Below are 12882 nucleotides of genomic sequence, written 5' to 3'. Positions count from 1 at the left end.
AACAGCACAAACGTCCAGCCTTCCCTCCCATCTCTCCCTGCGTCCTGCTCATCCTAGCTGCAGTTTCCCTCCACTGTGTCCCTTTATTGACCCTTTTTTGCCTTGGAGCCAAACAACCGTGGACAGAAACCACTGCTCACTGTGAGCCCACGTAAACTTCTGCTCCAGTAAGTTGTGGGCTCTGCGCATTTTGTGCCAGCGACGGGAAGGCCACCAAGACACAGCTGTAGCTGAGCGGCAGAAAGCCTGCTCACGAGAACGAGCCCTGGGCTCAACACTCCGTTGGAAAGTTAAAAAATGAAACAAAGAAACAACAACCACGAAAGCCAAGATAAATATGTAAGTTGCTGAAACACAGGCATGCTTTAACAGTAAAAAATGAAAAAGATCTAAGAAATTGTTTTAAAAGAAACAGAGGAGAAGATTACGCCAGCGAGAAAAGATGAGACTCACATCATTTTAATGGGTACAGATGTGTAAGAGACAAACCAACAAAACAAAATTAAAAACATGTATGAACCAGACATTAGAAGCCTAAACTGTAGGAAAGAGTCAGAAATGAAACTGAAAAGAGAAAGTGGATGCGATGGTCGGAGGAGACCTCACTCCTGCGCTTCAGGTAATCGTACAACAGGACAAAGATAAATAGGAAAAAGGACCGAGTCTGCACTGCGGACCAATAGACTTCAGAGGCAAGAACCACACACTCTACTACAATGACTGAGGACAATTTTTTTCAAGTGTGTCTGGGACTTCTCCCAGGTACATCACTTTAGGCCAGAAGAAGAATATTGCTACATTAAAGAAAAATAAAAGGGTTCAAACTGAATTTTCTGAAGATAATAGATTAAATTAGAAATCAATAGCAGAAAAAAACTAAAAAAATTAACAAATTTGAGAGAATAAAACAAACTTATTATAAAAATTAGGTAAAAAATTAATAAAATATTGATATTATGGGAGGGGAAAGGAAAGGAGGAAAATAAAAAAAATGAGAAAAGAAAGGATGGAAACAGAGATTTGTAAATGGGGAGGGTAGCAAGGGATGAAGGGAGGGAGGGAATGGGAAGTTGTATCTGTATAGGTACAAATTCTCTATTTTGAATGAGCTCATGAAATATATCTACATTATCGATAAAATCTGATTGGGAGGGACAAAAGGATTTTAGAAAATAGCATGACACAAGTGATAACGAGAACCCAAAGTATCAATCCTACTCGAGGCCACAAATCCTGTAGTGGGTGGAAAATATGCACCTGTAAAATCTTACATTCATAAAGAACAAATTTTTGAAATGAGATTCAGATTTGGTGACTTCCCGTGAAAGTCTTACCTTTTCTCTGACCCCCAAGAATCACCATTACTTGCAAGGCCACTGAAAGTGACAGGCACCCTGTCCAAACCTACTAGAATGGTTCTCTGTTTTGGGGGAGAGGCCTGGTAGCATCATGTTGTCCCAGGGGGAAGCAGAGTCACTGCACGCACTGAGACCTGCAGTGGTCTGAGCCAGGACACCTAAGTGACACCTAAAGTGACAGAGAGGAGCCAGTCCTGCAGCTGGGCCAGCCCACCCAGCCCTACTGATTTGCACGTGCGAGGAGCCCAGCCCAGCCATGAGGGCTTCTTTACACGCTGGCAGCGCCCTGTGCGGGAGTCCCTCCCAGTCAGGACACAGCATGGCCATGAGTGTCCCCACTCAGCTCCTGGGGCTCCTGCTGCTCTGCCTTCCAGGTACAGGAGGGCAGCGCTGGGGATTTGCTCAGCCCAGTCTGGTCAGTGCAGTGGGGCTTTCATGGAAATCCTCCTTTACCAGAATCCTGTGAACATCTGCCTTTCTGTCTCCCACTTCAGGTACCAGATGCGCCATCCAGATGACCCAGTCTCCTCCCTCGCTGTCTGCATCTCCAGGAGCAGAGTCACCATCACCTGCAGAGCCAGCGAGAACATTTACAGTGGTTTAAGTTGGTATCAGCAGAAACCAGGGCAAGCTCCTAGGCTCCTGATCTATGATGCAAGCATTCTACATGACGGGGTCCCAGCGAGGTTCAGCGGCAGTGGCTCAGGGCAAGAGTACACTCTCACCATCAGCAGTCTGCAGCCTGAAGACGTTGCCACTTATTACTGCCAACAGGGTAGCGGTTCCCCTCCCACAGTGATACAGGCCATGACATAAACCTCCCAGGGAAGCAGAAGTGTGAGGCTGGGCTGCCCAGCTGCCCCTCCTGGTGGCTGCACCTGCTGAGAGGGCCTTTCAGAAGGAGCTGGGTTCTGAGAAGTGCTGAGAGGCTTTGGTTGAAGGCGCTGGGAGAGTTTCTTTGCACCTTAATTGTCTTTTTTATTCCTCAGCAGTGCAGGTATGACAATGCCTCTCCTCACTTAATCAGGGACATGGATTTGTATATGAGATATTCCACAAATGCATTTTAGTTTTTAAAAGCAAGGAAAGAGTGTCCAAGCTGTAGCTTTTCAGAGGCCTGGAATTATACCCATCAAAGATGCATAAATTAAAACCAAACAAAATAGTAGGAACAACATAGCCTAAAAATGAAAGTTTCTCTGATCCTCATTCAGCACCCAGGGAAAACAGTTTAAAGTGGAATTCGTATTAACACAGGTGATTGGAGCCTAAGCCATGGCGAAAGTCCAGACGAAATGAAGGTTTCAGAGACAGATGTGGGAAATTTCCCATTGCACCTTGGGGCTCTGATGGGCCCTGTGCCCCTCCATCTGCAGCCCCAGGTCTGGGCTCTGTGGCCCTGTGGCTTTCAAGCGTGTCTGGAATCATGGGCTGGAAGCTGCTGATGGCGTCAGCTGCCTGCAGCTCTCTCCCAGGTGATTCCCTGCTCCCCTCTGCCCCACGTGTACCTGCTGGGTCACTGTTCATCTCCTTCTGGGACTTCCCTGCCCCTCACTGCGCATCTCCACAGGGCCCTGGGAATAGAAAAGGGTGCCACAGGATTTGCTTCATAAGCTCTGAGGTTGATACCAGGCCACCAGCTGGCCTCCAAACTTGCAGAATTTTTTTCTGGCCCCAGTGTATTTTTATAGGTGCTTCTAAGGTTCATCAGCAATCTGACATTGTAGCAATGAAACTCCTTTAAGTCACAGATTCAACAGAAGATAAAGAATTTCTTGAAATACATAAAAATCAATGGACAAATAAATGCAAAGGCACTCCTGGAAGAATATGAAACAAGACTAGCTACACATAGATGCAGTACTGTTCTCCTTCCTACTCAGAATTTCTTCAGTATTCAGCAGCCTCGCTACCAGTACTGACTGACAATTATAAATACAATCAAGAACTTCCTCAGAACCCACATATGAGAAGAAACCATATTTCACTCTCTGAGCCTGACTTATTTTGTTTGATCCAACAACTTCCAGTTGAATACATTTTTCTGCAAGACAGAAAAGAATGAGGGATGACATTAAAATGCAAGATTACTAATGAGCAGAGGAGGGATCTAGGTTAGACGGGAGGGATGAAAGAGAGGGCAGGGAGGATGTGAATAATGAGGGTGTATTAGGTCCATGTAGGAACAGGCCAAAATGAAACCAATTATTCATATGCTAATACAATTAAAACAAAGGAAACAACTTAGATATACTGAATGTGAATCTGCATATTAATAAATTAATAAATGATCTACATACTTTAGGAAGCTATGTTGGAGGGATATGCACATTACTGGAAGATATATGTTTTATCCTTAGTGAATCCACTGAAGGAAATATTTTTAAAAGCCAAATATTAGAAAATCTCACATGCTTCTGTTACTGTGATGAAAGTCCTGAAACCCCAGGAGTTCCCAGACAGCCAAAGGAATCAGCAGCGCATCTCCACAGAGGGGAGCCCTCGGCGCTGCAGCAGCCTGCTCGTCTGTCACCCCAGGCCTCAGCACGTGGGATGGAGAGTTGGGCATCGGCATACTTTATCTGGACCCCACCCCCTCTACTCCTCCGCCTGGCCTAAGCCAGCATCTCTTCATGTGGTCAAAGTTAACAAGTTATACTGGAAACAAAAGACCAGTCAACTGCTACGCACTGAAAACACAGATTCACTTTGGAATGTCCATTCTTTTAATTTCCTCCATGGCTCCCAAATGCCTTTTCCTTTTTTTTTTTTTCAGACTTAATTCATTTTATTTTTGCATAAAAACCCTTTATGTTGTAGCTACTGCTGGAGTTTGAGTCCTCTGGACAGAAACTCTGGTGTGGGTTTTCACAAGATGGTCGGTGAATTCCTGATAGGGAGACTTGGTGAGCACAGTCTCTTTCCAGAGGTCAGGGGTCAGGTAGCTGTAGTTCTTGGAGTTGGCATGAAAGGTGGCCTTAGCAAAGTTGCCCAAAGTAGCAGTGCAGCCCCTAGCAGAGGTGCAGCAGTCATCAATACCAGCCAGCAGCAGCAGCTTCTTGGGCACAGGGGCTGAGATGATGCCAGTGCCTCTGGGGTCAGGGATCAGACACACCAACGCAGAGCCACAGCAGCCCGTCACCTTGCAAGGAACAGTGTGGGGCTTGCCGATCTTGTTTCCCCAGTAGCCTCTCCTCACGGGGACAATGGAGAGCTTGGCCAGGATAATGGCCCCACGAATGGCAGTGGACACTTCCTTGGAACACTTTCCACCCAGGCCAACATGACCATTATAGTCCCCAGTGGCGACAGATGCCTTGAACCTGGTCCGCTGGCCAGCACGAGTTTGCTTCTGCACAGGCATGATCTTCAGAACTTCATCCTTGAGAGATGTGCCCAGGAAAAAGTCAATAGTCTCGGACTCCTTGATGGGCAAGGAAAAAAGGTAAATTTCCTCCAGGGACTTGATCTTCATGTCTTTGACCAGACAGCCCAGCTTGGTGACCGGAATCCACTCTTTGTCCTTGGCCTTACCGCCTCGAACCCCGCGGCCTCGGCCTCGGCCCCGGCCCCGGCCTCTGCCGTGCCCGCGACCTCGAAGGCCACTGCCAAAGCCTCCGCGGAAGCCGCCGCGGCCTTCCGTGCCTGGGCCCCCGGGACCTCCGGCCCCTCCTGCTGCACCGGCGTCATCCGCCATTTGGTGTTTCCCAGAAAAAGAAGGCTAAATGCCTTTTTGAAGCCATTTTTTACTTTTCTCTTTTACTTTCCTTCTATATTTGTTGCAGTTGTTGGTATTCTGCTAAGACCTATTACACGCCAAATAAAAGTGGAAGATGTTTGTTTGTTTTCTCTCTGTGTGTGTGTGTGTGTGTGTGTGTGTGTGTGTGTGTGTTGTACTGAGAATCCAACTGAAAACCTTCACCCTTTACCACTGCTTGATATCTCTTGCCTCACAAAAACTTTCATTTTTATTTTTTGAGACATGCCTATGTTATTCAGGCTGGCCTTGATCACATGATGCTCCTGTCTGTACTCCTGAGCGCTGGGATTCTACGCGTGCACCTGTTTACCCAAGAAGAATTAGTTTTTATCTCATCTTGCAGCATTACTTTCACATTTTTAAAATGCTTCATTTTAAAATAAGTTCTAGGGGCCGGGGAGATAGCTCAGTAGATTAAGTGCTTGCCTGGCAAGTACCAGGGCCTGAGTTCAATCCCCGGTTCTGCAAAAAATAAATAAATAAAATAAGTTCTAGACCAATCAAAATCAATTTGAAATATTATATGATATTGATGGTCTAATAACATAGCATATTATTTTTCTTATTATACTATAGTAGCAATTAAAGAAATTTTGGGTAACTATTAAAGTAATTATTTTTTGTTTAAGGAAATAAAAAGCATTATGAGAAGACTACTTAAAGATAACATTATTATAAGTATCATCACAATCCCAAAGTTTTTAACCTAAGAGGTTTTTGTTTGTTTGCTTTTGTTTTGTATTTTAGGGAAAGGTCTACAAGTTATTCAGGGTCTCACCACTAGATCAGACTCATAGTGATCTGCCTGTTTACTGCCTTCCAAGAGCTGGGATTACAGACGTGCATCACCATGCCCAGTCTCAATTGCTGTCTCAGTGTGCCCCCAGGGCCGGGCCAGCAGGGCAGGCCCGAACTCCCAGCCCCTGCACCTGCTTGTAGATGCTTTAATCCATTGAGTTATTTGGCCAGCCCTTAGCCTAAGAGTTGGAAAACGTTTTGCTGAGAGAATCTCAAAGTCAAATGGTGATAATTCAGTGTCTGTCACATTGTCTTACACAGATGAGGATGAGCTGGAACATGGCAGACACACGGAGGACGAGGAGCTGCAGAATCCCTCAGCCCACCAGGTAAGGGAAGTGAGAAGAAGGGACTCAAGTTGGAATGGGAGGGGCGGCATAGGAAGTAGAAGCCGTGTGAGAATATAAACTGCTCTGGTAAAAGCAAACATGGAAACCAATATAAAAAGCAACAATTTGGAGCCTGTGAGATAGCTCAGTGGACTAAGCACAGGGACCAGGGTCTCCATCCCTGTCACCACATGCTGCACAGGCTCCATCCCCTGGGCAAGCTGTGAGACCCTGTAACAAATACATTAAAAAAAAATGTAATTTGGGGGGAAAACTACTTTTTTATTTTCTTACTTTGTCTTTTTCAGTTCTAAAAAGACAAACATAGAAAATAATATTATGGGTTGATAGGAACCTAACATACACAGATTTGCTTTGTGAAATGAATAACTAATGTGGCAGCCATGAAAAGGAGACATGATTTTCATTAATGATGCTGAGATTAATTTGGCATCAACTTGAACTTGATTTTAATAACTAATTTATGACATCATATTTAAATCCCATGATACAGGAAGAATGAGATAGTCAAAAGTGTATTACAAAAAATTAATCATCAAAAGAGAAAGATTATACTAATAGAGCAGAATGCAAAATCTAAGAAATTCATAAACAAATAACATGAACATTCACCCTTCCCTCCCTTCTCTCCCTCTGACCTGGCCACCATTTATGCAGTTTCCTGCACTGGGTCCCTTTTCCTGGCCCATTTTTTGCCTTGGAGCCAACTAACTATGTACAGAAACCACTGCTCACTGAGCCCAAGTAAACTTCTGCTCCTTTACATTGTAGGTGCTGGACACTGTGCTAGCCAGGAGAAAGTCACCAAGACACAGCTGTAGCTGAGCGTTAGCAAGCCTGCCGCATGTGGACATGCCCTGGCTCAACACTCTGCTGGGAAAGATAAAACAAAGAGACAAGGACAACAAAAACCAAGACAAAACCAATGTAAGTGTTAAAGAACAGGTATACTTCAACAGTAAAAAGATGAAAAAAAAAATCTAAAAAACAGGTTTAAAATCAACAAAGGAGAAGTTTACTTCAGTGAGAAAAGAGACTCACAATTTACTGATGTGTCAGAGACAAATCAACAAAACAAAATTAAAAACATGTGTGAACCACACATTAGAAATCTAAAATGCAGGAAAGAGTCATAAATAAAAATGAAAAGAGAAAGTGGCTGCAATGGTCATAGGAGACCTCACCACTGTACTTCAAGTAATCCCAAAATAGGACAAAGATAAATAAGAGAAAGGACCGAGTCTGCAAGTGGCCAACACTGTGGACCAATGGACCTAAGAGGAAGGCACCACACACTCTACCTACAATGGAGAAAAATTTTTTTCAAATGTATGTGGGACTGCTCCAAGATACATCACATTAGGCCAGAAAAAGAATGTTGACAAATTAAAGAAAAAAAAACGCATTTGCAGTATTCTCAGAAGACAGTGGATTAAATTACAAATAAATTGCAGAAGGAAAACTAAAAAATTAACAAACTTGAGAGAATAAAACAAACTTATAAAAAATTAGGTCAAAAATTAATAAAATATTTATATTATGGGAGGGGAAAGGAAAGGAGGAAAAAGAAAAAATGAGAAAAGAAAGGATGGAAACAAAGATTTGTAAATGGGGAGGGTAGCAAGGGCTGAAGGGAGGTGAGGGGGATGAGGAAAAACAAGATATATCATGTACAGGTACTAATTCTCTATTTTGAATGTGAGCATTATACATATATCTAACTTAGCAATAAAATCTGAGTGGAAAGGACAGAAAGGATTTTAGAAAATAGCATGACACAAGTGATAATGAGAACCCAAAGTATCAATCCTACTCGAGGCCACAAATCCTGTAGTGGGTGGAAAATATGTACCTGTAAAATCTTACATTCATAAAGAACAAACTTTTGAAATAAGATTCAGATATGGTGCTCTGATGCAAAAGTCTTACTTTTTCTCTGACCCCCAAGAATTACCATTACTTGCAAGGTCACTGAAAGTGACAGGCACCCTGCCCAAATGCACTTGAATTGTTCTCTGTGATGGGAGAGAGGCCTGGTACCATCATGCTGTCCCAGGGAGAAGCAGAGTCACTGCAGGCAATGAGACCTGCAGTGGTCTGAGCCAGGACACCTAGGGTCACTGAGACTATGCAAAGTGACAGAGAGGAGCCAGCTCTGCAGCTGGGCCAGCCCACACAGCCCTGCTGATTTGCATGTGCAAGGAGTCCAGCCCAGCCCTGCGGGCTTCTTTACAGGCCGGCAGGGCCCTGTGCGGGAGTCCGTCCCAGTCAGGACACAGCATGGCCATGAGGGTCCCCGCTCAGCTCCTGGGGCTGCTGCTGCTCTGCTTCTCAGGTAAGGATGACAACACTGGGAACTTCCTCAATGCAGTGGGAGCAGTACTGGCTGGCTTTTCATGCAAGTCTTGTCAACAAGGTTAATTTGTGACTATTTTTTATTTCCAATGTCAGGTGTGCAAGGTGACATCCAGATCACCCAGTCTCCGTCGTCCCTGTCCAAATCTCCAGGAGACGCAGTCACCATCACTTGCCAGGCCAGTAAGAACATCTATAGTGATTTGGCCTGGTATCAGCAGAAACCAGGGAGAGCTCCCAGGCTTCTGATCTATTATGCAACCAGTTTACAAACTGGGGTCCCAGCCAGGTTCAGTGGCGGTGGGTCTGGGACAGACTACACTCTCACCATCGGCAGCCTGGAGCCTGAAGATGCTGCCACTTATTACTGTCAGCAGCATCGTGAGCTCCCTCCCACAGTGATTCAAGCCATAACAAAAACCTCTAGAGAAGCAGAAGTGTGGGGCTGGGCTGGCCCAGTTGTTCTTCCTGTTGTTTCCACCCACTGAGTCTCTCAGATGCTGCCAGGCTTTGAAGGTCACAGGGAGGATTTAGTGTCAGGCCACTGGAAGGCTTCTCTGCTCTGTAACTTTTCCCTCCACCTCAGCCCTACCATCCATCTGAGGATTCCTTTTCTGATTTAATGAATGGTGGCAGTTATCACACTTCTGTGTGGTCACATCACAGCCATCAGGTGCTTGATGTTTTGTACTTACCTCCTTGAGGGATGCATACGGTGTCAAAAGCATGTTTCTAGCTGTGCGTGTGAGGCTGTTTCCAGACCAGAGTGGAGTGGGATGCAGCAGCCTAGTGAGCTCAGCCTTCCCTGATGATAACAAGCACCACCCACGAGGCTGGCATCGCGGGTGGAATTGAAACACCAAGAGAAAGGGGGACCTTTCTCTTTCACTTTCTATTGTTTTCCCTCTTAAGAGAATATACTTTTTGCTTCTGTTAATCTTGTACACCAAACTACAAGCTTTTATACCTTTGAACTTGGACTTGAACTGGTGGGTCGCTGTCATGGCCCTCTGGGTTTTGACTTGAACTGGGGCCAAGTCCTTTGTTTCTCTGTCCTTCTGAAGCATCAGGCTTCTTGGATCAAGATGCCACTGACTTCCCTGAGTCTCCAGCCTGAAGTCAGGTTTCCTAGGCTGTCGAGCCTCTGTGGCGCTGAGAGCAGATGTAATGAACTCATCCCTGTGTGTAAGTGTATGTTCCATTGTCTCTGCTTTCTGTGGGGAACAAGAGCTAGCAGGAGTATTGTATGACCTAAACAGCAACGGATAATTCATTATAGATGTGGCAATCATGATTATAGAATATAGAATATTAATCCCAGGGGCTGTGGTAGCCAGGCTGCTGGTCATGGGAGGCCCGCCTGAGAATGGCTGCCAGCAGCATAAGAAGCCGCACTGGAGGAGCTGGAAGGAGGCTGCTGGGGAAGCTGTGGGGAGCTGCTGGGGGCTGCTGGTTCTCTTGGGGTGTTCTGCTGGAGGGCCTGGCCATGGTGGCTGTCCTGGTGAACTTCGTTCTGATCAAAGGAGGAGCTTAGGACCTCCCTGTTGTTGAGGATGACTATGGAGCTTTGGGGGAGCTCCGGTTCTCACCTTGAGCGTTGCTTCCTGGATCCAGTGCATCCCCCTCATCTTGCTAGCACAGATCCTTCATCCCACTGGCATAGACTTTCTAGCTTCTACCGCTGACCTTTGGGCCTTTCCAATGCAGGACAATGAAACAGCGTGAGACATTGTCATGGGCTCTACGCTTCCGGTTGCACATGTGGGAGGCATGTTATGAGCTCTGGGTCTGCACTGGACTCATACAGGACATTATCCTGCCATCCAGGCTCTCAGCTGGATTCTTTGGTTTTTAGTATTAGACAGGTTTCCTGCAGTCCTTGTGTATAATTCTTTGAGTGATACATTATAAAATAATCTTATGAATGTGTCCTGTATTGTATTGTTCCCTTGCAAAGACCTCAAACTGCTACAGAAGCTAATAGTAGAATCCCGAGTGTGTCTTCCACTCCCTGCCCAGCCTGAGGAGCCCAGCGGTGGTGCTGATGTTCTCAGCTGACCGGAGCACACTACAGATGCTTCTAGACTTTTCACTTCTGCCTGCCTGCCTTCCTGAAGGCGTGAGGAGAACTGAACCCCCTGTTATGACGTCAAGCACCTAATGAGAGGGCTCCCCACTGAGTAAGTCTTTGGAAATTCTAAAGTGAATAGTCAATTGAGAAATGTGCTTCTAGCAACGTTTTGGGTAGTGGAGAGTGCAGATCTGACCGAGCAACATTACTACTGTGCTCACTCGGCACCTCTTTCTTATTACAGGAATGCTTCAAAGTGTATTTGAATCTGAATCAAATTTTATATGTAAACTTAGGATTCTAGCAGGGTAACTTCAAGAATAGAATACACAGGGAGAGAGCATTATTTGAAGTAAAAAGGAATCATTTGAAAAACAAGTGAAGATTCTTTCATTAAATAATACAATAAAACAAAACCATAAACATACACAGTGGTGCTCTTTTATTATGAAAATGTCTCACTTGTCAAAGCTGTGCAGATACAAATGCAAACAAGCAGAACCTCCATATATAGTGCAGGAGAACCTGCATGTTAACAACATAACAGCAATCCTGAGACTCTTCCAGTCCTATGCTTTAGGGGATGCTTTCTTCTGCTAATTTTTTTAATCAGTGAAATTACTTAATTTTTCCCATTTGCATCACAATGAATTACACTTAGCTTCATCTACACTTTGTCTTCTACTTAGTGCATATATTTGACAATATTTTAAGAATATAAATGTTGAAAAATGTCGTTATTTGCATGATACAATAAAATATGTTATTTATTAAGTAAAAGAAGTATTTGTTAGAAACTTTAGGAATTACTAAAATGTAAGAATAAAGCAAAGCTATGTGACTATGTGTTTGGGGTTATTGGACTTATATCTGCCTGTATTGTTTGATTTGAGAATTTAAAATGTTCCTCAATCTGTCTTGAGGGTGTTGTCCCTTGGGGGTCACAGTCCTCAGTCTTGGCACCAGGTCCCACACACACCAGTAAGCAGGTCGGGGCAGCACTACGGGAGAACTCGGCTTGATCGACCACACCACTGATAGCGTGGGCCACTACCAACATGAATGCCCAGTGTCACAAGCTGTTGGGCTCTGAGTGATTACCATTCACTGTTGAGTAAAAAAATGACCAAGGCAACATTAGCCATTGACTCCTACAAGCAGATGTGTTTTCTTAAAATTAATATCATAAAGAAAATATTGGAAGAAAATGGACTAGAGACAGAGATTACAAATCAGTTTAAAATACACATATACTAATATATAACATGGATATAGGTACATACACATTTAATAGATGATGGCTGCACCAATGTACATGTAAATGTATATATGTATATACACTAATATCCAAGTAGGGTATTTATATATGTGCATATACATATATAAATCTATATGCAAAATATTACTTAAGTTAAATTGCTTAACATGATTCTGCTTTCCTCTCATCTTAAAGTAATTGGGGCCAAGACCAGAATGCTGCCCCCGTTCTGTTTACAGGAATTTCTTTTGTAACGAATATTGTTTAATTCTCAACACCTTTTAAAGAGGTGTTTCCTCTTCAAAATATTTTTTTCTATTTCACAATAATTACAAGTAATATGAATGAGATATTAGCTGATTTAAAAATTTAAATTACTAGGCTGGCAAGATAGCTCAATGGAGTAAAGTGCCTGCTTAGGCAAGTGCAGGGATAGTGGCTAGATCTCCAGCACCACATGAGGCACCAGCCCTGCCCCCAATGTGGGCTGAACCAGCCAGAGTCCAGGCATAGTGGCGCACACCTATAATACCAGTGTCAGGGAGGCTGAAAGCAGAAGGATCACCATGAGTCCGAGCTGCATAGTGAGACCCTGTAACAACCAACTACATTAAAAAATAACTATTTCACCCTATGAAATTCCCCCAATATGTGTTTTTATATAGTGATGCTCAGATAGATGGAGTTCCAAAGATGCACACCAGAATGATGTGGAAATACACCATCACCAAGAGTGCCTGGAACACTTGAAGTCACAATGGTTGATAAATTCCAAGGACTACTTCTGAGGGTCACTTTGCAAAATAAACACAAAAGATAAGCAGAGCAATGTCCTTCTCCTCTATTTTTTTATCAATATCTTCCTTAGAAGCAGTTAGAAATTCTTTTACTGCAGTGTTTTTCTCAGATTGGGTTTCCTGCTTATGTTTCTG

At 44.0% G+C, this 12882-nt stretch overlaps 1 pseudogene and 1 gene segment (V, D, J or C); one reads left to right on the top strand and one right to left on the bottom strand.

Annotated features, from left to right (window-relative positions):
- Positions 1-4167: 4167 nt before the first annotated feature.
- Positions 4168-5055, bottom strand: LOC105742445 (annotated as a pseudogene).
- A 3466-nt stretch (positions 5056-8521) lies between these two features.
- The window catches only part of LOC101582702, a 30160-nt gene continuing 25799 nt past the window's right edge, over positions 8522-12882 (top strand). Inside the window, 2 exon segments of the V gene segment in view lie at positions 8522-8601; positions 8718-9002. Of these exon segments, the coding sequence occupies positions 8547-8601; positions 8718-9002 (340 nt within the window).

Source organism: Octodon degus, unplaced genomic scaffold (assembly GCF_000260255.1).
Source record: "Octodon degus isolate 3935 unplaced genomic scaffold, OctDeg1.0 scaffold00052, whole genome shotgun sequence".
Lineage (NCBI taxonomy): Eukaryota > Metazoa > Chordata > Mammalia > Rodentia > Octodontidae > Octodon > Octodon degus.
This window is presented reverse-complemented; position numbering and strand designations above follow the sequence as displayed.